This window comes from Moschus berezovskii, chromosome 1 (assembly GCF_049115385.1).
Source record: "Moschus berezovskii isolate FMDL1 chromosome 1, NW_MosBer_1.0, whole genome shotgun sequence".
Classification (NCBI taxonomy): Eukaryota; Metazoa; Chordata; class Mammalia; order Artiodactyla; family Moschidae; genus Moschus; species Moschus berezovskii.
The window spans coordinates 66,676,272-66,700,706 of record NC_142460.1 but is presented as its reverse complement, the minus strand read 5'-3'; the positions used below and the strand labels follow the sequence as shown (position 1 = coordinate 66,700,706).

Genomic DNA, 24,435 nt, shown 5'->3' with positions numbered 1-24,435 from the left:
TTCCAGGCAAGGATACTGGAGTGGGTTGCCATTTCCTTCTCCAGGGGATTTCCCCAACCAGACTGGATGAAGCACAAGCTGGGATCAAGATTGCAGGGAGAGATACCAATAACGTCAGATATGCTGATGACACCACCCTTATGACAAGAAGCGAAGAGGAACTAAAGAGCCTTTTGTTGAAGGCGAGAGTAAAAAAGCTGGCTTAAAACTCAACATTCAAAAAACTAAGATCATGGCATCCAGTCCTATTCAGTTCAGTCGCTCAGTCGTGTCCGACTCTCCGCGACCCCATGAATCACAGCACGCCAGGCCTCCCTGTCCATCACCAACTCCCGGAGTACACTCAAACTCATGTCCACAGAGTCGGTGATGCCATCCAGCCATCTCATTCTCCGTCGTCCCCGTCTCCTCCCGCCCCCAACCTTTCCCAGCATCAGAGTCTTTTCCAGTGAGTCAACTCGTCGCATGAGGTGGCCAAAGTATTGCAGTTTCAGCTTTAGCATCAGTCCTTCCAATGAACACCCATTATTGATCTCCTTTAGAATGGACTGGTTGGATCTCCTTGCAGTACAAGGGACTCTCAAGAGTCTTCTCCAACACCACAGTTCAAAAGCATTAATTCTTCGGCGATCAGCTTTCTTCACAGTCCAACTCTCACATCCATACATGACCACAGGAAAAACCATAGCCTTGACTAGATGGACCTTGGTTGGCAAAGTAATGTCTCTGCTTTTTAATATACTATCAAGGTTGGTCATAACTTTCCTTCCAAGAAGTAAGCGTCTTTTAATTTCATGGCTGCAATCAGCATCCGCAGTGATTTTGGAGCCCCCAAAAATAAAGTCTGACACTGTTTCCACTGTTTTCCCATCTATTTCCAATGAAGTGATGGGACCAGATGTCACGATCTTTGTTTTCTGAATGTTGAGCTTCAAGCCAACCTTTTCACTCTCCTCTTTCACTTTCATCAAGAGGCTTTTTTTAAGTTCCTCTTCACTTTCTGCCATAAGGGTAGTGTCATCTGCATATCTGAGGTTATTGATATTTCTCCCAGCAATCTTGATTCCAGCTTGTGCTTCTTCCAGCCCAGCGTTCCTCATGATGTACTCTGCATATAAGTTAAATAAGCAAGGTGACAATATACACCTTGATGTTTTTCTGGAACTCTCTTGCTTTCTCCATGATCCAGTGGATGTTGGCAATTTGATCTCTGGTGCCTCTGCCTTTTCTAAAACCTGCTTGAACATCTGAGAGTTCACGGTTCACATATTGCTGAAGCCTGGCTTGGAGAATTTTGAGCATGACTTTACTAGAGTGTGAGATGAGTGCAATTGTGCGGTAGTTTGAGCATTCTTTGGCATTGCCTTTCTTTGGGATTGGAATGAAGACTGACCTTTTCCAGTCCTGTGGCCACTGCTGAGTTTTCCAAATTTGCTGGCATAGTGAGGGCAGCACTTTCACAGCATCATCTTTCAAGATTTGAAATAGCTCAACTGGAATTCCATCACCTCCACTAGCTTTGTTTGTAGTGATGCTTTTTAAGGCCCACTTGACTTCACATTCCAAGATGTCTGGCTCTAGGTCAGTGATCACATTATCGTGACTATCTTGGTCGTGAAGATCTTTTTTGTACAGTTCTTCTGTGTATTCTTGCCACCTCTTCTTAATATCTTCTGCTTCTGTTAGGGCCATACCATTTCTGTCCTTTATCGAGCCCATCTTTGCGTGAAATGTTCCCTTGGAATTTCTAATTTTCATGAAGAGATCTCTTGTTTTTCCTATTCTGTTGTTTTCCTCTATTTCTTTGCATTGATCACTGAAGAAGGCTTTCCAGTCCTATTACATCATGGCAAATAGATGGGGAAACAATGGAAACAGCAATTTTCTTTTACTGGTCTCCAAAATCACTGCAGATGGTGCCTGCAACCATGAAATTAAAAGACACATGCTCTTGAAGAAAATCTATAAGCAACCTAGACAGCATTTTAAAAAGCAGAGAGATCACTTTGCTGACAAAGGGCTGTATAGACAAAGCTATGTTTTTTCCAGTAGTCATGTATGGATGTGAGGGCTGAGCACCGAAGAAATGATGCTTTAGTACTGTGTTGCTGGGGAAGACTCTTGACAGTCCCTTGGACTGCAAGGAGATCACACCAGTCAATCCAAAAGGAAATCAGTCCAGAATATTCATCGGAAGGACTGACGCTGGAACTGAGGCGCCAATACTTTGGCCACCTAATGGAAAGAGCTGACTCAATGGAAAAGACCCAGATGCTGGGAAAGGTTGATGGCAGGAGAATGGGACGACAGAGGACGAGATGGTTGGATGGCACGACCGACTCTATGGACATGAGTTTGAGGGAGCTCTGGGTGATAGTGAAGGGCAGGGAAGCCTAGCATGCTGCATTCAATGGGTTGTAAAGAGTTGGATATCACTGAGCGACTGAAGAACAACAAACCAAATGCTGAAATATCTAGCATCACAAAGCGCTCAAGCGATACAGGCACTGGCCCTCCTGGTGGGCCTGGGCAGAGAGGTGCCTTCTCCAGACAAGGTTTTCTTAACCACCACTGGCGGCCAATCCACCTCTCCACCCCCAATAGGTGGCAGCCGAGCAAAAGAACTCCTCCACTCCTGGCAGTCATCATTTCGCAATACTTTGGCGCTTACTTAATAGAGATTTAGTAAACTGAAGAAACCGATGTATGCAAATGCTTTAGCAGGAGTGCTGGCAAAATGAGATTTTAGACTTTACCTGCAGGGTATTCACCTGTGCATCATTAAACAATGAGAAGTAGAGGAGAAAGGATCCACCCCCCGCCCTTCTCTGCAGTTCACATTTCCTGCAGTAGGACGTGGCTCTTAGAATTACTCAAACCAATTGCCTGCCTGCCTACCTTCTTGACAGTCCTTCCCACTTAGGCTCGACAGCCTCTAGCGCAATTACTGCAGGAGAAGCGGGCAGCAGCTGGGGAAGTCTAGACCTGTGGCCCAGGCGACGTGACGTCATCACAGAGGGCCGGGGTTAGGAAAAAGAATTGTGGGAGGAGATTGCCTTCCACGACCTTATAAGGCCTCTTCCCATAATCCTTTCCTTCTCTTCGCCATCTTTCCTTCTCCCAGGCGCCAGCAGCCATGAAGTAAGCAGGAACACTGCATCCCAATCCTCTTCCATCTTCGCTCTGAGCGCCTCTCCGGCATTCCAGGCATGGCCTCTCCTTGCCGAAGATACCCGCCATCGCAGCTAATGGGCTTTCGCTTTTTTACAGGGTCGAGCTGTGCAGTTTCAGCGGGTACAAAATCTACCCAGGACATGGGAGGCGCTACGCCCGGACCGACGGGAAGGTGAACGGCCGCGTGGGCTAAACGTACCGTGTACTTCTAAAGAAAACCGGTCTCATTCGGTCTAAGCCGGGTCCTTTACCACGTCACTGTTGGTGCCTGAAAAGATTGAACCGGGACCCTGTGTGCAGTATTTGTCAGAACCCTCTAAGTGAATCAGTCTTGAGCTTGAACAATTGTAGATTAGGTCGGAAGTTAGGAGCTTGTATAATTTTAATGTTCCGGTGTAACAGCAGTGGGCCAGAGAGGTATCTGGCTATTTTATGGATATCAGGTCCATCTCAGGAGGGGCAGGATCCCTCTCAGAATTTGACACCCTTCCCCTCAGTATGAACGTAGGTTTGTCTCCTCTCGGGAAAAGACAGGCCCAAACACAGAGACGGTTTCTTGCCAATTCTGTGACACAAGCCTTTTGGTCTGCATGGATCTCGGTTTTGTAAAATGAGAGGATATCACTAGAATATTGATTTACTAGTAATTTCAAGCTCAGGCTTCTACTTTGAACTTGTCATGACAGGTTTTCCAGTTTCTTAATGCAAAATGTGAGTCGGCATTCCTTTCCAAGAGGAATCCTCGTCAGATCAACTGGACTGTCCTCTACAGAAGAAAACACAAAAAGGGACAATCGGTAAGTGAAACGCACTTTGTTAATGTTCTAAAATTGGTAAAACTCTTGAGCGTCAGTTGCTCCTTTATAACTAATTAAATGAGATGGTATGTGAAAATACTGTACAACTATTGAGCATCAAACAGTGAAGTGAGAATGATTGTTATAAGGATTGCCTCCTTGTATCTTCAGCTCACAGTAAAAATTGAGTTGAAATTTGACAGCATCCCCTCTCCAGAATTAGTAGATTACATAAAAGCTCACGTGAGTTATAGGGCACTGTGGAAGTGTTTAAGATGTTTGAGTGGAAACGAAATAGTTGTTATGGAAACTTGTTATTGGTTATAATGCTTATAGAATTATTCCTAATGTAGGTGTCATATCGCGAAGTCTTCCAGCATATTAGTTTGTTCCTAAGACTGGATGTGTTTTTAATTTGTAGCCACTCTGCTGCTTTGTTGCTGCTCTTTGGTTTTCTCTGGTTAGGGTGGGGGTTGGGGTGGCTTCTTGAGGACCCAGGCTCTCTAGTCGTGTGGGCTCAGTAGCTGTGTCTCACCAGCTTAGTTGCTCCAGGCAGGTGGCATCTTCCTGGGCCGAGAATGGAAGCTGTGTCTCTTGCATTGGCAGTGGATTCTTAACCACTTTACCACCAGGGAAATTCTGTATGGTTTTTTTTGGAGTGGTCTTTTAGGTTGTTGAAAGAGATCTTTGAGAAAAAGTTTGAGTGACATGGCAAGAAAATTATTATGGGAATTCAGAGGAAAGGAGAATTGTAAATTAAAATTGAATGTGGGGGGAAAATGTGGAGAAGGAAAAAAGGCTGGAAAATTCGATAGAGGAGCATGGCGGGTTACAGTCCATCGGGTCGCAGAGGCAGACACAAGACAGTCAACAACAACAACAAAGTCTAACACAGTAGTTTTTAAAAACCCGTGAATGTGACATTAGTATGAGGATGGCCCTTATCCAAACAGGGGGAGGGGTAGTGGGAGGAATTACAAATGTTGGTGGTGTTGTGGAGAAATTGGAACCCTGCATTGCTGAATGAAGATGGTGCAGGCGCTGTGGAAAGTGATTTGGCAGTTTCTCAAAAACTTAGAGAATTACCATCATATGATCCAGCAGTTCCAGTTCTAGGGCTGTATATATTCGAGAGGATTATCGGCAGGGATTTGAACAGATAAACGTGTATGGCGATGTTTGTAGCTCTGTTATAATGGAAACAATCATATGTCCCATCAGTGGATGAATGGATAATAAAATGTGATGTGTGCGTATTAAGTCGCTTCGTGTCTGTTGCTTCAGTCATGTCTGACTCTTTGCAATTCTATAGACAGTAGCCCGCCAGGCTCCTCTGTCCATGGGATTCTCCAGGCATGAATACTGGAATGGTTTCCGTGCCCCACTCTCCAGAGGACTTTCCCACCCAGGGATCGAACCTGTGTCTCTCTTGTATCTCCTGCATTTGCAGGCGGGTTCTTTTATACTAGCCACCTGGGAAACCCTTATTTAATGGGTGCAATTTATTTTGTATTGTGAGAAAGTACTTAAGACAAAAATGGTGTTTGCACAACACTGCAAAGGTACCTAATGCCACTGAATTATACACTTAAAAACACTTCAGAATGATCAACTTAATGTATATATTTTATCACAATAAGAAAAAATATTTTTAAGTGGATTTGAGAAATTATAAATAGGTAAATAACTAGCATTTTATCCAGTAAGATTTCATCGTGATAGTTTAAAATGAGCATTTGACTAACCACAAATGTGTTCTCTTTTCTCTATATGTCCCATTAAAAATTTTAAGATATTTTGCATATCCCTGCCTTAAACAGTTCGAGTATATTTTATTTTTCCTTGGACTTAAAGGCAAGAACTCTCTTCTTATAAGCAGTGTATTATAGATTTCTGATAAATAATCTGCAGCAAATGTTTGAATTATGTTGATACTCAGACATTCCTTAACATTTGGTGGCTTTCCTGTCTTAATCAGTTTTCTAACTTGACTGTTTCTCCCAGTGTCAGTACTTTGCGTAAAAACAAATCAGAGTTTGAGGTTAATTTTTTTTCCAAAAGCACATTCTTTATCATGAACAATCATACTAAAATTGCTTTTAAAGTACTGTTCAGTTAATTTTCTTAGAGGTTTAAGTTTAACTGTGTCTTTTTAAATAAAGTAGTAAATAATGGTCAGGATTAACCAATTTATAATTGGAAAACTTACCTGAATATTTTAGTATTTTATATGTAGATGCCTTAAAAATATATTTGTATATCTCACTTCAAATAATTGCATGAATTGTTCTGGGAGGTTTGGCGGTGCTTTGCAACATGTGGAATGTCAGTTTCCCAACCAGGGATTAAACCTGAGCCATTGGCAGTGAAAGCTCAAAGTCCTAACCACTAGGCCACCAGGGAACTCCCTGGTTGAATATTCCTGTGCTCTGAATTGTTTTCTCCCCAAAATTCCTTGACCTCCAAGGTCAGGAGGTGGGACCTTTGGGAGGTGACACAGTCATGAGGACAGAGCCCTCATGAAGGGGATTAGTGCAGAAGGTCCAAGGGAGAGCTCCTTTGTCACCTTCTGACATTTCATTTTCCCCCACATTCATGAAGCAAGGTTTCTAAACATGCTTACCATCTTTTTGTTCTGTAGGAAGAAATTCAGAAGAAAAGAACTCGCCGTGCAGTCAAATTCCAAAGGGCCATAACTGGTGCTTCTCTTGCTGATATAATGGCCAAGAGGAATCAGAAACCTGAGGTTAGGAAGGCTCAAAGAGAACAAGCTATTAGGTAAGAAATCTCACGATGTGCCATTTCAGTTGTATGGAATTTAAGTTGTGTAGGGGTTTACAGAATAGAATCTTAATCTGATGTTATTTTGTGTTGTGATACTTGAATCTTTATAGGGATTGTCAGTTGTAAATGTTCGTGTTTAATAATACGGAAGTTTATACTATAAGTCTAAATGATTTGTTGAAATTCTGTATGCAGTTATAAAGGTACTATACAGTTTCTAATGTTAAGCTGATGTGGTTAATCACATTTGTTAATAAATCCTTTGGATTTATCATACAAATAACTGCAGATGGTGAAGGAATATGTTATTTCTACTTTCCCCAAACACTGGCTTTTTGTTAATAAGCTGTACCCTTAAGGAGTAAAGTGCTTTTTGCTTGTTATTTTTAACTCTGCAGGGCTGCCAAGGAAGCAAAAAAGGCCAAGCAAGCATCTAAAAAGACAGCCATGGCTGCTGCAAAGGTAACTGTCAGATTGTCTAAAATTTCTCATTTAGAGCAACAGGAGGATTTATTTTTAACCCAAATTGTGGTAAATGAAAAATTTTTAAAGGAATTTAGTGTAAGGCTTTAATGAAAATGATGTCCATGATTGGTTTTTAGGTGAGTGATTCAGGACTCCAAAGAGGTCCTTTGCTAGAGCCTTAAATGAGTCTGTAAGTGCTATATAGAAATAAGAGAAAGGCAAAGTTTATTTTGAAATAATTCTAGATTTTCAGTGCTGCTGCTGCTGCTAAGTCACTTCAGTCGTGTCCGACTCTATGTGACCCCATAGACGGAAGCCCACCAGGCTCCCCCATCCCTGGGATCCTCCAGGCAAGAACACTGGAGTGGGTTGCCATTTCCTTCTCCAATGTGTGAAAGTGAAGTCGCTCAGTCGTGTCCGACCCTTAGCGACCCCATGGACTGCAGCCTACCAGGCTCCTCCATCCATGGGATTTTCTAGGCAAGAGTACTGGAGTGGCTTGCCATTGCCTTCTCCGAGATTTTCAGTACAAGTTTTCTGTAATTGTACAGACTAGTTAGTTTTTATCAGTGCTAAACCATTTAGATAGCCATAGTAAAAATTTCAAAACCAGAAAATTAGCATTGGACCTTTTTCTGTTCTTAGGATATAATTGAGGATCCCACACTGCGTCTAGTTGTATCTCAGTTACTTCAGTCTTCTTTGGCTTACATTTATATTTCATATAAAGGTAGAATTTTAACTTTTGAGGGGAGTTCTTTATATATTAGGAACACAAATAATTAGGAAAGCAATCTAGGATACAAACAATATGGGCACAAGAGCAGTGATGGAGAGAAAAGAAAAACTCACATGGAATAATGCCACATAACATGTTCTCTTTTTACAGGCTCCCACAAAGGCAGCACCTAAGCAAAAGATTGTGAAGCCTGTGAAGGTTTCTGCTCCTCGAGTTGGTGGAAAACGCTAAGTTGGCAGATTGGATTTTTAAATAAAGATCTGACTATAACTAGATTGTGGTGGAATTTTTACTCTTAATGCAGGCATGTTTGGCCTACACAGTAATAGCAGTTAAGAATTTAAGAGCTAAGTATTCCTTAGAGTTCATTTCTCAGGAATAATGCTTCCTACTACTCCTAATATAAGTCTTTTAAATGGAGAGATGTTAAATATTCATCTGTAAATAAGATCTGTATGGTTAAATGCAGTCCTTACTCACCTGAGGCTGTAAGGACACGTTACACATTATGTTGCCTTATGTAGATTTTAGACTGCATTTTGTTGTATAGATTGTAGTTTAGGTTGATTGCTAAAAGATGCGTGTTTTTTTTTCCCTATCACTTCTGTTTGCAAAAAGTAAGTGTTTTTAATGGGCTATTTTCTTGTTAAAGTACTCTTTTCCATGATAGACACATTTCATTATTGGGGATGCCTTTGGTTCTCTAGTATCTCACCTTTTAACCATTAGCTTATAGCTGAGCTGCTGCTGCTGCTAAGTCGCTTCAGTCGTGTCCAACTCTGTGCGACCCCACAGACGGCAGCCGACCAGGCTCCACCATCCCTGGGATTCTCCAGGCAAGAACACTGGAGTGGGTTGCCATTTCCTTCTCCAATAGCTGAGCTAAAACTACTTAAAACTCACCTGTATTATCTGCTCTCGCTTCCAGAAAATAAGCCTAAATGAAGAGTACACTTTTGGAGGGAGGAAGGGTCTGCGGTATGATGCTTGTGTCATCTTAGTTCCCAACCAGGGATCGAATCCCAGGCCCATAGCAGTGAATTTGCTGCTGGACTGCCATGGAATTTCCCAAAGATGCAACCTCTTGAGTATTCTTAGAAAAAATAGTTCTTGAGCTGGGAGTCTGACAGAGCGGTCCTTAAAATTGCAAAAATGTCTTGAGTAGCCCACTGATGAACGTTCAAGTTACAAGTTACTATATTACGTAATTGTTATGAAAAATACTAATCATAATTGGTGTTAAGAGACTTGCACATCTACGAAAATTAGATCATCCAATGTACCAGTGCTTTTAAGTTGCAAGGATACAACAAGAAATAACCTACATCCTCTTGAGAAACGTGATTTTATATATAGGAATAGTTAAATTTTTTTTTTCTGCCGGCACCCCGTGGCATGTGGGATCTTAGCTTCCTGACCAGGAATGGAACCCACACTCCCAGCATTGGAAGGCTGAGTCTTAACCACTTGACTCCTGAGAAAGTCCCTATTGTAATTTTTTTAAATGAAATTTTAAGAAAAAGGGTCAATCAAAATACTCAACATGAATACAGAGCTACATGTTCTTTCATTTTGAACATAATAAAATGTCCCCTTAAAGCACTGCTTTTCTGGTCTTAAATGTCTAAAATGGAACTGCTCTATTCTGATTATCTTTCAGTCATGAATAGCTTTAAGTTTCAGTTCAGTTCAGTCGCTCAGTCGTGTCCGACTCTCCGCGACCCCATGAATCACAGCACGCCAGGCCTCCCTGTCCATCACCAACTCCTTTAGGAGGCTATAATCACTAAATGAAACTGTCAGTCACTCAGTTGTGGGAGCCCCATCGACTATGGCTTGCCAGGATCCTCTTGTCTATGGAATTCTCCAGGCAAGAATACTGGAGTGGGTTACCATTTCCTTCTCCAGAGGCTCTTCCTGACCCAGAGATTCAACATGGGTCTATCCTGTATTGCAGGCAAGTTCTCTACCATCTGAACCACCAGGGAAACACTAAACACCTGTTCTCACAGGACAGCAAGTTTAGCTTTTCTCAGTAAGACCACTGCACCACTTGTGTAACATTTTATTAAAACCTTTCTCTATTGGCTTGAAGGCACAGGAGAATCTCCGGTTGTGTTTGGCATGAGAGGTAATTTCTAATTTAACTTCTCTTGGCTGTCCAGAAATTGTTGACTTAACATTTTAATCTATTTACATCAGTTTTAAAAGACATATTTCACAGCGAAACACTGAAACATACATATCTCATGGAGAGTGGACTTGGACATAAGTTCTGGGGACGGATGTGTCTCCACCTTCTAATGCCTCCCTCCCCTAGCTGTGGTCTGAAATGAGTGCTGCTGCTGCTGCTAAGTCACTTCAGTCGTGTCCGACTCTGTGTGACCCCATAGACGGAAGCCCACCAGGCTCCCCCGTCCCTGGGATTCTCCAGGCAAGAACACTGGAGTGGGTTGCCATTTCCTAGCCCTAAGTAAACCCCAGGCCTGGTAGTTAATACTTTTTCTCAGGGACTGGGAGCTCACTTAGCTACAGCCAGAATACCCAAGTGCCTTAAGTATGCCATTTGTTAATTGCTGGAGTCCCCACTGGCAAGTGCCTTGGAGACCTCGTGTACCCTGCTTTCTGAGCCCACTGCTTTCACCTGCGGTCAGCCCTCACCTGTCTCCGCAGGGCTCAGCGCCTCACTCAGCGACTGCAGATCTAGGCAGGGTCAGGGGAGGGTTGGCTCAGAGTTTTCAGGCTCCAGTAAACCACCTAAGTGCCAGACCCAGGATGGTTTGGAATGTCCTAGGCCTGAGTCCCCTAACTGCGAGGCCGACTCAGCCCACGGGAAGGTGACCAGGACGACCCCTTCCCGTCTACCAGTGAAAAATCTGACGTAGGGCCTACACCTCACTTTGCAAAGTGCAGTTCGAATCACTGTGGCCTTTGGTGCATTCTGTATATGTTGGGTGTAAAACAGAGTGTTTTTCAGTGCTAGCTCCTCTTCACTGCTCCTTGCTAACATGATTGACTTAATAGGTATAAAATCGTCACTACATAAGCTGATCACTGCAGAAAAATATCGACTATCCACGGGTAGTTTGGAACCAGCAGTAACTTAGAAACTACAGTAACTCCTACCACGGATGGATTTAAATTTTGTAACACTTAACAAGAAACTATATTTCCATGTGAAAGGACTTTCTTTGGTTTTATATTCAGGGGCTGTAGACCTCAGTATCTTGTGTTTTGTTTTCGGTTGTCTCAAAACGCAGACGGAGCAGATTCCTTTGCACCTTCGGGTATCAGACAGGGTTAACAACTGCCCAGCAGCTCCTACACGTGCTCAGAGCAAGGGAAAGGGGAAAATAAAAAAAGGGAAACTGCCAGGACTTAATATGTCTGCTCAAAACCACTTGGCTCTCCCAGGAAGGGCCTACCCGCTTCCAAAATGTCCGCCCGCAGTCCTGACGTCACTCAGTCGGCTAGATCTAGCCAGAAAGCCATTGCGCTCCAATCAGGGCTCAGCTCCCTCACCCACTGCCCTTGATTTGCGTCACTTCCGGTGGTGCAGCAGCCATTTTGTCAGTCGCCAGCGGATACCGCGCGCTGGAGAAGTGCAGTTCCTCCTGGTTACCAACTCGTCCGTTCTCCCTCTGCGCTGCGGGCGCCGTCGAAGAGCACTCACTGTAGACACAACTGGTCCTCCCCATAGTACCGCCGCTGCTGTTGCATCCGCCCGGAGCTAGTGCGCTGACTTCCTTGCCTGCCACTGACAGGCGTCCTCAGGGAGCCGCCGTCAGCGATGTCCAGCGAAGAAAGCTACCAGGCCATCCTGCGCTACCTGACGAACGAGTGCGAGCCGTACGCGCCAGGCACCGAGGGCAATGTCAAGCGTAAAATCCGCAAGGCGGCCGCTTGCTACGTGGTGCGGGACGGGACCTTGTACTACCAGCGGCGGCAACGGCACCGCAAGACGTTCGCCGAGCTGGAGGTGGTGCTGCAGCCCGAGCGGCGCCGGGGGCTCATCGAGGCTGCGCACCTGGGCCCGGGCGGCACTCACCACACCCAGCACCAGACCTGGCACGACTTGTCCAAGACGTACTGGTGGCGAGGTAGGACCTCGCCCGCGGCGAGAGGGAGGGCGCGCTGGCGGCTCGGTCCCAGGCCAGGCCCGCGGGCGGAGGCAGGCGCGTCTGTGCATCCGCGAGTGTGAGGTCCCCCGCAGCCTCGCCCCGGACTCCACTAGCGGATCTAGCCTGAGCTGTGCCCGGCGGCGGAGCGCCTGCCAGGCAGAGCCCAGAGGGTGGGGGACGCGAAAGGAGCCGCACTTCCCACAGGAAGGAGGCCGGGGAAGCGGGGGGCGGGCCCTGGCCCGGGGTGGGGCAAAGGGGGCTTCCCCGGGGGCCGGCCCAGCCGCGGGGAGGGGCCGGGCCTCGCGGGCTGCCTTGGGCCCGCCTCCTTCGGCCGCGCGGGCTGGGGCGGCTCCTTCGCTTAGCCGAAGCTTCTGGGCGGCCGTTGCGGATGCCGCGCTTTACACTCCTGTTTACGCTGATGGTTTGCGGGTAGCACGGTTCGCCCCCAGCCCATCCGCTTTCTGCGATGCCTTCCCCCTAGCTTGTCGGCCAGTGAACTTGAGGTTTTGCGGACCCACTTACCAGGGTTCATGATTGTGCTGTATCACGGCGTGAATAAGGAATCATGCAATTTTGTGCAGCAGTGATTTCGAGTGACTGTGGAACCAATCATTTGAGCCTAGTTTTTAGGATAGGAATGTAATAGATGCTCGCAATTCTGGATGTTTGAATATCCTTCTCTTTGATATTGTGAAGAGCGCTTTGGAAACTGAGGCGCTACGTCAACCCAGAAAAGATGCGGTTTCTGTGATTGTTGTGGTCCCGGGGAGTGTGGCTCTAGAGTTTGATTCCTTGGGAGCCAGGTTACGGAAGGAGAGAAAGGACCCTTGGTTGGTTGTTTTTTACCGCCCTCTCCAAAAACTTGATGAGTATTCAGACTGTTCGGTTATAATTAATAATAAAAGTTTGCAGGCCTGTAGAAGAGGTTGTTTTAGGAAGGATTCCGTATGGTTCTACAGAAATTAATTTACGGTAACTTACCTGTGAGTTAGGAAATTCGACTGCTGACTAGTTTCTCAAAATTCTTTTCAGTGTACGAAATTTGTTGAATATTTCCTTTTGCTGCTTTTGTGCTTTCAAAAACAGTCCAGCTCTGTATTCTAAAATGCTTTCCCTTAATTTATATTACATTTTAAACCGATATCTAAATTAAGTTTCTGTAAAGAGACACAACTGTGAAGGAATAATACGAAGTAAATGCTGCAGTTTGTTAAGATTAATTTGTTTAGAGATAGAACAAACGTCTCAGGTTTAATATTTTATGGCATGTTAACATAATTATAGCTGAAAATAATACAGGTCAAGTTTTTACATGCAAGTATAGTGCTGAACACTTATTTTTACATATTTGTGTATATGTGTTCAGTCGTGCCCGACTCTTTGTGACCCCATGGACTGTAGCCCGCTAGGCTGCTGTGTCCATGCAATTTTTCAGGCAAGATTTCTGGAGTGGGTTGCCATTCCCTTTTCCAGAGGATCCTACCAACCGAGAGATCCAGCCGGTGTCTCTTGCCTCTCCTGCATTGGCAGGCGGATTCTTTACTTTTGCGCCACCTGGGAATCCCTATCACCTATTTAAGCTTCATCAAACCATGTAAATTGGAAACATTTATGTCTCTGTCTTGCAGATGGGAAAATTAAAAGCACCAGGATTTCAGACTTTTCTTTATTATTCCGTTCCGTTCCGTTCTGTCGCTCAGTCGTGTCCGACTCTTTGCGACCCTGTGGACTGTAGCCTACCAGGCTTCTCCGTCCATGGGATTCTCCAGGCAAGAATACTGGAGTGGGTTACCGTTTCCTTCTCCAGGGGATCTTCCCGACCCAGGAATCGAACTCGGGTCTCCCGCATTGGAGGCAGACGCTTTAACCTTTGAGCCACCAGGGAAGCAAATGGAGTTTAGTGTTCAGAATTTTCCCTTCTTAAATTGATTATCTGTGAGTGATAGCTAATCCAGTATTTTGGGTTTTTTAGTATGCAGTGTCTTAAAAGACAGAAACCCCTAAGGCTGTATTTATGTTTGTTTTTTTAAAATAAGAAATAACATTGACTGTTGTGTAGAATTTTGAAGTCCTTAAATGTCCAAACAGCTGTTCTCTTAAGTTTTGTACTAAACCGCAACTCAGAGGCTCTGAGATCCTTTAAGAGAATCCCCAGAGTCAAAATTATATTCATAATAATACTAAGGCACCATTTTCCTTTTCACTCATTGTCTCGGGAGTATACAGTGGAGTTCTCCAGGGACTATATCACATGTGCTACATAGCATTATATTGAATGCATGTATGATCGTGTCTTTTGTTAAACGACACATTAAAAAGACAGGCAAAACTGTAAAGTAGCACTACTTTTCTCACTATTTTTTTTTATGTTTTGGTGAATAGTATTTTTCATATAAATGCTATTTTTGTAAACATGTAATGAGTTTATCATACTATTTTATCTCATTGGTTTTTTTAATCAGAAGAGCTTGCTCTCGATTATTAGCTATTCATTTTGATGTTTATTACATGAACATTTTGCTTGTTTATTTGTTTCCTATAAGTCTGTTAAAATTAACAACAGTAGGGACTTCCGATGATAGTCCAGTGGTTCCCTAGTCAGGGGACTAAGATCCAGCATGCCCCTCAGGGCAGCTAAAAAGAAATTAACAAAGCTGTGTATAGAGAAAAATAAACATCCTTAGACCTGGAACTGATATTGATAAATATTTTTAATTATTATTTTTTAATGTGTCATACACTGCAAATGAACTCTCAGATTTATAGTCTAAGTCCTGTAGACTATCTGGGAGCTAATAAGATTTGATCAATGTAGATGCCAAGAAAGAAACTATTTCAGAATCAAGGATAGTTTACTGGAATTCATTAATTACGCTGCTTTTTCCAGAATGCTGCCCTCATAAACACTGCCATTATATCCTGGTACTCGGGCCATTTTGTAGCAACTTCACTTTTTTGAGCACAGTGAAAAACTCTGACTCAATGTCTATCTAATGTTGCTGCTGCTGCTAAGTCGCTTCAGTCGTGTCCAGCTCTGTGCCACCCCATAGACTGTAGCCCACCAGGCTCCCCCGTCCCTGGGATTCTCCAGGCAAGAACACTGGAGTGGGTTGCCATTTCCTTCTCCAATGCTTGAAAGTGAAACGTGAAAGTAAAGTCGCTCAGTCGTCTCTGACTCTTAGCGACCCCATGGACTGCAGCCCACCAGGCTCCTCCGTCCATGGGATTTTCCAGGCAAGAGTACTGGAGTGGGTTGCCATTGCCTTCTCCATCTAATGTTGACATATAGCAAATTTATTTAAGAACTCACCCCCTCATTTTATCCTGTATTACAATCGTATGCTGGAGTTTCAATGGCACGGAGGAGCCTGGTAGGCTGCAGTCCATGGGGTCGCTAAGAGTCGGACACGACTGAGTGACTTCACTTTCACTTTTCACTTTCATGCATTGGAGAAGGAAATGGCAACCCACTCCAGTGTTCTTGCCTGGAGAATCCCAGGGACGGGGGAGCCTGGTGGGCTGCCATTTATAGGGTCGCACAGAGTCGGACACCACTGAAGCGACTTAGCAGCAGCAGCAGCCTCAGTCAAATGCTGACTCATGGGGATCTACAGTTAATGCAGAGTGTGGAGAAAAATGAATTAGTAGAAAAAAAGATTAAGCTAGCAAAATCATGTAATAGATTAGCTATAGGCAGAGCTTCCTACCCAAAGAACTGACCTGTTCTATGGGGATAAATCAATGCTGCCATTATCTAATCTAGAAAAAGGGTGTAATCCTTGAAAACCCATCAAGAACTGGGTCTGTGTAAATACAGCTGTAACTATTTTGTAACTTTGAAGAAAAAAACAAATCTCAGTGATTAATACAGGAAGGAGCTAGAAATAGGATCCTCACTACTGATGGGGAGGGGAGAGGTTCTTGAACAGCTGACAGGAGCAAATTGTTCATTTTGGTAGCTCTCTAGAGCAGTGGTCCTCAATCCTGCACAATTTTGCCTCCCAAAGAACATCTGTGTCCAGAGACTTCTGGTTGTGGTAACTGGTGATGGTGTTTGTGGGGTGGCTGTTGACTGACCTCTGGCCGGGTAGAGGCAGGGATGCTCCTCAACATTTCACAGTATGCAGGACAGGACGGCCTACGTACCTCTCCCTGCCCCCCAGCAAGAAGCACCTGGCCCAAAATGTCTGCACTGTTGAGGTTGAGAACCCCTGCTCTAGAGTGAGAAACTATTCTTCAAGTGTTTTATCAGAGGTCATTTACCCACTGGGCTCAGTAAAGAAGCTCTTAATGCTAATCTGGTATTTTATGTAGATATTTTCAAGGTATCAGAAAAGTTGACCTTTGAGCATTTTCTAACACTTTTGTAGTAGTAGTTACCTTACATCAGACACTGTTCAAAGTAACTTAGAAATATTAATATTTTATCACTGTAATACTCTGTGAGGTAAGTACTCCTACGCCCATTCTACAGATGATGATAACACAGGCACAGAGAGGTTAGTAACTTGGAACGTGGTCACAAAGCTGGTCAGTGGATTCTAATTTTCCTGCATTAAGTAGTTTTCTACCCCTTGTGGTAATTACCCAGTCTCAAAATGAAAATACTCACTCAAATATGTTGATGTCTCTTCAGTGATTAATTTGAGTCAGATTCTTTCAGCTTGATCAGCTCTAGGCAAGCTCCAGAGATCAAGTTCCAGAATCTGTAAAGCTGGATTTGAAATGATCCCATCAGAACACCAACACTTGAGTTAAAGGACCTGTGAAACAGGATGATTTGTTTGGACAATTGACCCACTCTCATACAGTAATTAATCATTTTTCTGTGTGTGCAACTTTTCCTTGTATTTTTTATTCTTCCTTAATTTTTATTTTGGCTGCACTGGGTCTTCCTTGCAGTGTGTGGGCTCTCTAGTTGTGGAGCGCAGCCTTAGTTCCCTGGCAGCTTGTGGAATCTGAGTTCCACAGCCAGGGATCTAACTTGATTCCCTTTCATTGGAAGACAGATTCTCAACCACTGGACCACAAGGGAAGTCCCAGTAGTTTTCACTTCGTTCATATGCTTTCTCTGTAATTTCTCCAGTGGTTTGAACTCCACTGGTTTTAGTTTGATTCAGTTCAGTCTCTCAGTCGTGTCCGACTCTTTGCGACCCCAAGAATTGCAGCACGCCAGGCCTCCCTGTCCGTCACCAACTCCCGGAGTTCACTCAAACTCATGTCCATCAAGTCGGTGATGCCATCCAGCCATCTCATCCTCTGTTGTCCCCTTCTCCTCTAGCCCCCAATCCCTCCCAGCATCAGAGTCTTTTCCAGTTAGTCAAACTCTTTGCATGAGGTAGCCAAAGAATTGGAGTTTCAGCTTTAGCATCAGTCCTTCCAATGAACATCCAGGACTGATGTCCTTTAGGATGGACTGGTTGGATCTCCTTGCAGTCCAAGGGACTCTCAAGAGTCTTTTCCAACACCAGAGTTCAAAGAGTGTGTATACTGTTATTTAATAAAACCCTCAAATCTCTGCTTTGAAAGATGAGATTTTATACTCATTACAAGTTTTGGTTGTGATCCTGTACAGGTTGCAGATTGACTCCACCTGTTTTTTTTCATCTGCAGTTCATGCTAAAGGACATTATCCCCCTGGAACATTGTGTGTTCCAGTACATATTCAAATACACATGCACTTGAATGTCTTTTGAGGGGACAAGGAATTAAAGCTTCTGATAACACATGACATCTATCATATCCGTTCATATTCCATTGACCAAAGCATGGTCAGGGCTCATGTTCAGAGTGGGGCATTATTAGCATGAACCACAGTATTACTGTTTATAAAGGTCAAAGCAGCTGAATATTATCAATTTCATATAGTTCCTACTGCATAAGTGAGTTGAATCTGAAGTGGAAATGGGTGGTGCTGCATAATCCTTTTATGGTGAGTAAATGCATAGCAAGAGTAAACAACAAAGCAGTCTATCAACATGGAAACAGATTGTCATTTATAACATATCTTTGAAGAAAAAAATGTATTTTAAAGAGTTCACTCTACATACTTTATGGGCGTGTGTTTGTCTGTACACATGCACTTGAATACGCATTAGTGTACAAAGATTAAATAACCAGTGTAATCTTTAGTTTTCAAATGAGAGCAGTATCAAATTTGACTAGTTAATTTTTATTTCATTGTAGGTATATTAAAGCAAGTCAAAGATTACATTAAACAATGTAGCAAATGCCAGGAGAAACTAGATCGGTCACGTCCTATATCTGATGCTTCAGAAATGCTGGAAGAGTTGGGACTAGATCTTGAATCTGGGGAAGAAAGTAATGAATCAGAGGATGACCTGAGCAACTTTACTTCGCCTCCAACTACAGCTTCCAAGCCTGCGAAAAAGAAGCCTGTGTCCAAACATGAACTTGTGTTTGTAAGTGGAGCTTTCCATTCAGCTTTTCCATTTGTAACTAGTGTGTTAGTATTTGTGGTATTTTTTCTTAAACCTCTGAAACTGCTTCCCTGTTGGCATCGTCACTGTTACATGTGCTAAAGTGTTAGTCCTCATTTCTGTCAGACTCTTTGCCACCCCATGGACTGTAGCCTGCCAGACTCCTCTGTCCATGGAGTTCTCCAGGCAAGAGTACTGGAATAGGTTGCCATTTCCTTCTCCAAAGGATCTTCCAGACTCGAACGCCGGTCTCCTCCATTGCAGGCAGATTCTTTTACTATCTGAGCCACCAGGTACATGTGCTAAATGTTTGCTAATATTGCCTCTTCCTTAACCATAAGTATTCATATTGTTTATTCTCCTCAGAATGTAACTTGTTGATTTGCTGTTAATTATTCCTCCCCTCCTCTTTTTAAGTGGTATATTGGTACAGGTAGGCAGAATACATTTCTGAAGGCAGTCTGTGGGTCATGCAGCAAGGTATAATTAGACTGGCTAGGTCTTTGTTTTTTGCCTGCATCAGTGTCTTACATTATCAGATAAATTTCTGACTAATAAAAGGAGGCAGTAGGAAATGAGATGTAGGTTTTCATTGGATCAAGTAAAGTGAACATAGCAGAAGATGGTGAGTACAACATATCTTTTTATTTAAATACATAGGTAATAAAGAATATTGGACTATTCATATTAGTGGAATTTTTACAAATGAATAATGTATCTTGTTTTAAATTTTGTTAAGGGTGAGAATACAAATTATATATAATGCAACTCTTGGTCTCCAACTTATTTTGATAGGTTGACACCAGAGGAGTGGTGAAACGTTCTTCTCCAAAACATTGTCAGGCTGTCTTAAAACAGCTGAATGAACAGAGGCTCTCTAACCAGTTCTGTGACGTTACTTTGTTAATTGAAGGAGAAGAGTACAAAGCTCATAAATCTGTTCTGTCAGCTAATAGTGAATATTTTCGAGATCTTTTTATTGAGAAAGGAGCTGTTTCCAGTCACGAGGCAGTGGTGGATCTTTCTGGTAAGAATTTTCTGATACTCTTTGTTTGTTAAAAAGTACATACTGGAAGAAGGGTGTGTGTATCTTACAAACTTAGGATCTATGCTCAAGTGGAAGAAGCCCATTTACTGAGCCAGACTAAGCTGAACTGTAAGCTCCTTCCTTTTAGAAAGGTTTCCAAGGTAGATATATGAAAAGCCTGTCATTTCCTACCACTGCCTATTAGGCAAGACAGTGGTAGCACTAGCAGAATTTCTGGGATTTACATTGTTAAAACAGTTTGAGAGAAATCCGTAACTACACCAGAGTTATTACACTAAGTAAATATATTATTTTAAAATTGAATGATTGAATCTTACATGTGGGACATGTAATTATAAATAACTTCTATATGTCTATTGTTTTTCATTTTTTAAGATTAATAATCATCATTCATGTAGATTTGATAATCACATTATTAGTATAGAATAATCAGAATTCCAGGTGTCTTTGTTTTTTTAATTATCATTATTATTGTAAATGAGTAATTTGACTTTCTTTTGACCTCACTAGAATTTATATATTGGCTTAGGAGTCAACAAAGGAAAATTTAGGAAGCATTAAAATAGGTAACCTTATTTATATGTTTTCTTATACTGTTACTTTGCTGTAACTCTAAATAAGTGACACCACTGTGTGAACTGTCATTTCCCCTTTCTGAAACAAAAAAGTGACTTTATTCAGGTATATAATATTCACCTAGTTAGCCACTGATCCTTTTCTATGTTCCTCTGGGAAGGTAAATTCATATATTTTTTCTTAATAGTAGCTGTATGTTTAATTACTAAAAAAGATTTCTCAGGTATCCACTTTGTGCAGGGAACTGGCGGGGCTCTAGGGGATACAGTGATGAACAAAAGCTTTTATGAAGCATAGAGGAGCATTACATTCTAGATTTGATATTTACTTTGGTGATTCAGAGGAGAAAATACATCTTATTCTGGGCCATCTGAATAATAAAACTTAAAACAAGTGTAGTTTGATATATTAGCTTTGAAATTTTTACCTTATCTTCCTTGCATCTGAAGCAGAAAGAAGAGTGCTGCTCTCTTCTTGTTTCTCAGCAGCTTATAGAAAATGAAATCTCTGCTTCCCAGATAATTGTAGCACAGCATTCTATTATTATTTCAACAAAATACCTCGGTTATTCTTCATTCCATATGCTTATTTTTGTATTTTGTTCAGCAAATAGCAATAGCAAGTGAAGTAGACATTATTAAAATCTTTGTTTGACTTTTAAATAGACTAATTGTAAGATATATGTAAATATTAAAAAATGATAAAATGTACATCTGTTTTCTTGTTATGTACTTTAATATTGTTGAATTCATTGTTGTTTACGCTTTCAAAAATTTCTTCCCTACTCAGTCATAAAGGTACTTTCATGTATTGTCTTATAGTTTCTCATTCATTTTTAACTTTTAATCTGTTTGGAATTTTTTTTAACAGTATGAGATAAATATTTGATTTCAGTTTTTCCCATTTTGATCACTTGTCTCAGAATTTAGTGAAAACCTTCCTCTTCCTACCCATCCACCATGCAAATTCTCTTAAAAAACAAATGTTCACATGTTTGGTACTGAGTCTACATTTTTTTGTAGTCTGTTGGTTGTCTCTTCCCCCCCATTATTGCTTCATCTTAATTACTTTATCTTTATAATAATAATGGAAATCTTCACCTTTGTTATTCTGGTGAGTCTTATTCTTAGCCCTTTGCTCTTTCACATAAACTTAAAGCAGCTTATCTACTTCCACAAAAGGAAGAAAAATGTATTTTGATAGGGATTGCATTGAATTAATAAAGTTTTATATTTTTCCATAAAAGTCTTGCACATTAAAAAAAATATTTATTTGGCTGTTCTGGGTCTTAGTTGTGGCACGTGGGACCATTAGTTGTGTCATGTGAACACTTAATTGGAACACACGGGATCTAGTTTCCTGACCAGGTATCGAATCCATGCCCCCTGCATTGAGGGCATGGAGTCTCAACCACTGGACCACCAGAGAACTTCTTGCACATCTTTTGTTAGATTATTGTAAGGTAGTTTATACTTTTTGATACTATTATAATTTTTTAAAATGATATAATCTCTGATTTATTTTTAGTAATTGTTGATTACTAAATACAGTAGTATTGCTTAATTAAGCACTTAATTAAGTACTGCTGAATTAGTCATTCAGACATCTACCTATAGATTCTTTGAGATTTTCCATATAAAACAAATATATGCTAATAGTAATGGTTTTGTTTCTATCTTTCCAGTCCCTATATTTTTAACTTTTTCCCATTACTTTACAGTGCCATTTAGAACCTCAAAAAAATTAACAGTTGGATAGAGGTAGTGATAAAGAGTTCACTTATTCCCATTCTAAAGAAAGGGTGTTTTTGTTTTTTTACTGTGAATGTTGGTAAATGTTTTAAATAGATAATCCTTTACCCCCTTTAACATTAAGGAAATTCCCTCTGAAATGAATGTGGATGTACCACTTTACTTTTTCTGTGTCTGTTGAGACCATCTTTATTTTTTCATTCTGTTAATGTGGGAAATTTTACATCGCTTTACTAATGTTAACCCAGGTTTTCATTCCTGAAATAAATTCCACTTTAGTCATAACATATCATATTTTGTACAAACTGGTTTAGAGTACTAACGTTAGATAGACTGTTTGCATCTGTACTTGGGAGTAATTTTTCTTTTTCACAGTTTGTCGTGTCAGCTTAATCTTATAAATTGTGTGTTCCTTCCAATTTTTTACATGAAGTAGTTACTATGAAATTATATTTATCTCTTGAATGTTTGGCAGAATGATGGCTAAAATTGACTGGGCCTGTAGTAGACTTTGGGGCAAGATTTCTAGCTACTAATTTGACACATTTAATAGTTAGGAAATTATTCTATAGATTTTCTATCAGGCAAGGTATCTCTGCCCCAGCATAGAATTTTTTATATCCTTTTATAAATGCTTCCAATGACTGTAGATATCTTTCATTCCTTGTGCATTTTCTCTCATTTCAAAATTTTTTTTTTACTAAACTTTTACTGGCTTAAAAAAAAAGAAGAAGCTGGCAAACTACAACTTACATGCCAAATCTTGGCCCACTGACTGCTTTTGTAAATAAAGTTTTATTGAGACAACCATACCCATTCATTTGCATATTGTCAGTGGCTGCTTTTGAACTTACAAAGGTGGAATTGAATAGTTGCTAGAAAAACCAGTGGTCCACAGAACCTAAAATATTTGCTTATCTGGCTGTTTACAGGAAAACTTTCTTTACTCTTTGGCCAAAACATAATTTTTAAATGTTAAAAACCTAACTTTTATGCAAATACTATAGTCCAAGGTCTTATATAATTAATTGCAGAAACCAGTATGATGTTAAAACTGCTTCTTATGGAATTCCCAAGAATTGTATATATTGTCTTTCAGCCAGAGAAATGACTTTGCTCAAAATGAATTTGCTGATGGATGAAAAATTGGTTAATACCCTATAGAGAAATAAACCAATCAAGTTTTGGAGTTACCTTTCCAAGCCTGACAGAAATAACTTCTTATTCTTTTACAATTCATTTGCGCTTGCTATTACTTTTCTGTAAGTTAATTTTTACAGAGTTGTAAAATAGTCTAGTCAATAGCAATCAATGGTGTTTGCTCAGCACTGCTCTTAAAGAATACTTGACTCCAAAGATATATTATACAGTTCAGGGAATAACTACAAGCGGGAGTATAACCTTTAAAAATTGTGGAACACAGTTGTACCCCTGAAACATATAATATTGTATGTCTGCTGTACTTCAGTAAGTGAAAGCCCAATAATCCTTTTTACCTATTAACCAAATTTTTTAAATTGAAATATAGTTGATTTACAATGTTGTGTTAATTTTTGCTGTACAGCAAAGTGATTCTGTTTTATATATATATTCTTTTTAAATATTCTTTTCCTTTATGGTTTATCACTGCATAGTGAATTTCTTGTGCTATACAGTAGGACCTTGCTGTTATCCATCCTATTATATAATAGTTTTCATATGCTAACCCCAAATTCCCACCCTAGTCCTCCTCCACTCCCCTTTACCATTGGCAACAAGTCTGTTCTCTGTGTGTCTATTTCTGTTTTGCAGGTAAGTTCATTTGTGTCATATTTTAGATTCCAGGTATAAGTGATCATATCTTTGTCTTTATCTCTCTGATTTCACTTAGCATGATAATTGCTAGGTCCATCCATGTTGCTGCAAGTGACATTATTTCATTCTTTTTTTAATGACTGAGCAATATTTTTTTGTACATATGTAGCACATCTTCTTTATCCATTAGTCTGTCAGTGGACAGTTAGATTGTTTCCATGTCTTAGCTATTGTAAATAATGCTGCTGTGAATGTAGAGGTGCATGTATCTTTTTGAATTATAGTTTTGTCTGGAGATGTGCCCAGGAGTGAGATTGCTGGATCATGTGGCAACTGTGTTATTAATTTTTTTGGGACCCTCCATATTGTTTTCCACAGTGGCAATGTTGAATGTCTTTCCAAGTGCCTATTGGCCATATCTATATGTCTTCTTTGGAGAAATGTCTTATTTAGTTCTTCTGTCCATTTTTCGATTGGGTTGTTTGTTTTGTTGATGTTGTTGTATGAGCTGTGTGTGTTTTGAAGATTAAAGTGTTGTTTGTCACATCATTGCTAATATTTTCTCCCATTCCACAGATTACCTTTCCTTTTTGTGTGTGGTTTCCTTTACTGTGCAAAAGTTTGTAAGTTTGAGTAGGTCCCATTTGTTTATTTTTGCTTTTACGTCTATTGCCTGGAGAGATTGACCTAAGAAAACGTTGTTATGATTTATGTCAAGAAATGTTTTGCCTATGGTCTCTTTTAGG

At 41.2% G+C, this 24,435-nt stretch overlaps 3 protein-coding genes across 3 annotated transcripts in view; 2 read left to right on the top strand and 1 right to left on the bottom strand.

Annotated features, from left to right (window-relative positions):
- Window positions 1-3,263, bottom strand: part of CEP97 (centrosomal protein 97) — a 38,733-nt gene extending 35,470 nt beyond the window's left edge. Inside the window, exon 1 of the mRNA XM_055416195.2 lies at window positions 2,899-3,263. The gene's annotated coding sequence lies outside the window, so the exon portion shown is untranslated. The remainder of the gene's footprint in view (window positions 1-2,898) is intronic.
- On the top strand, window positions 3,067-8,234 carry RPL24 (ribosomal protein L24). Its single transcript, XM_055416435.2, has 6 exons — window positions 3,067-3,141; window positions 3,271-3,346; window positions 3,861-3,971; window positions 6,613-6,749; window positions 7,154-7,217; window positions 8,110-8,234. The coding sequence occupies exons 1-6, from the start codon at window positions 3,137-3,139 to the stop codon at window positions 8,188-8,190; spliced, it is 474 nt and encodes a 157-aa protein (XP_055272410.1). The 5' UTR covers window positions 3,067-3,136; the 3' UTR covers window positions 8,191-8,234.
- A 3,287-nt stretch (window positions 8,235-11,521) lies between these two features.
- ZBTB11 (zinc finger and BTB domain containing 11) overlaps window positions 11,522-24,435 on the top strand; it is a 33,053-nt gene continuing 20,139 nt past the window's right edge. Inside the window, exons 1-3 of the mRNA XM_055416074.2 lie at window positions 11,522-12,059; window positions 18,267-18,502; window positions 19,316-19,547. Of these exons, the coding sequence (XP_055272049.1) occupies window positions 11,750-12,059; window positions 18,267-18,502; window positions 19,316-19,547 (778 nt within the window). The 5' untranslated portion in view covers window positions 11,522-11,749. The remainder of the gene's footprint in view (window positions 12,060-18,266; window positions 18,503-19,315; window positions 19,548-24,435) is intronic.

Bases quoted from the DNA above. Each gene is read 5' to 3' on its own strand.
- RPL24 (XM_055416435.2), top strand. The intron at 3,972-6,612 runs GTAAGTGAAACG...TTTGTTCTGTAG, and splicing joins AACACAAAAAGGGACAATCG to GAAGAAATTCAGAAGAAAAG. The intron at 7,218-8,109 runs GTAACTGTCAGA...CTCTTTTTACAG, and splicing joins CAGCCATGGCTGCTGCAAAG to GCTCCCACAAAGGCAGCACC.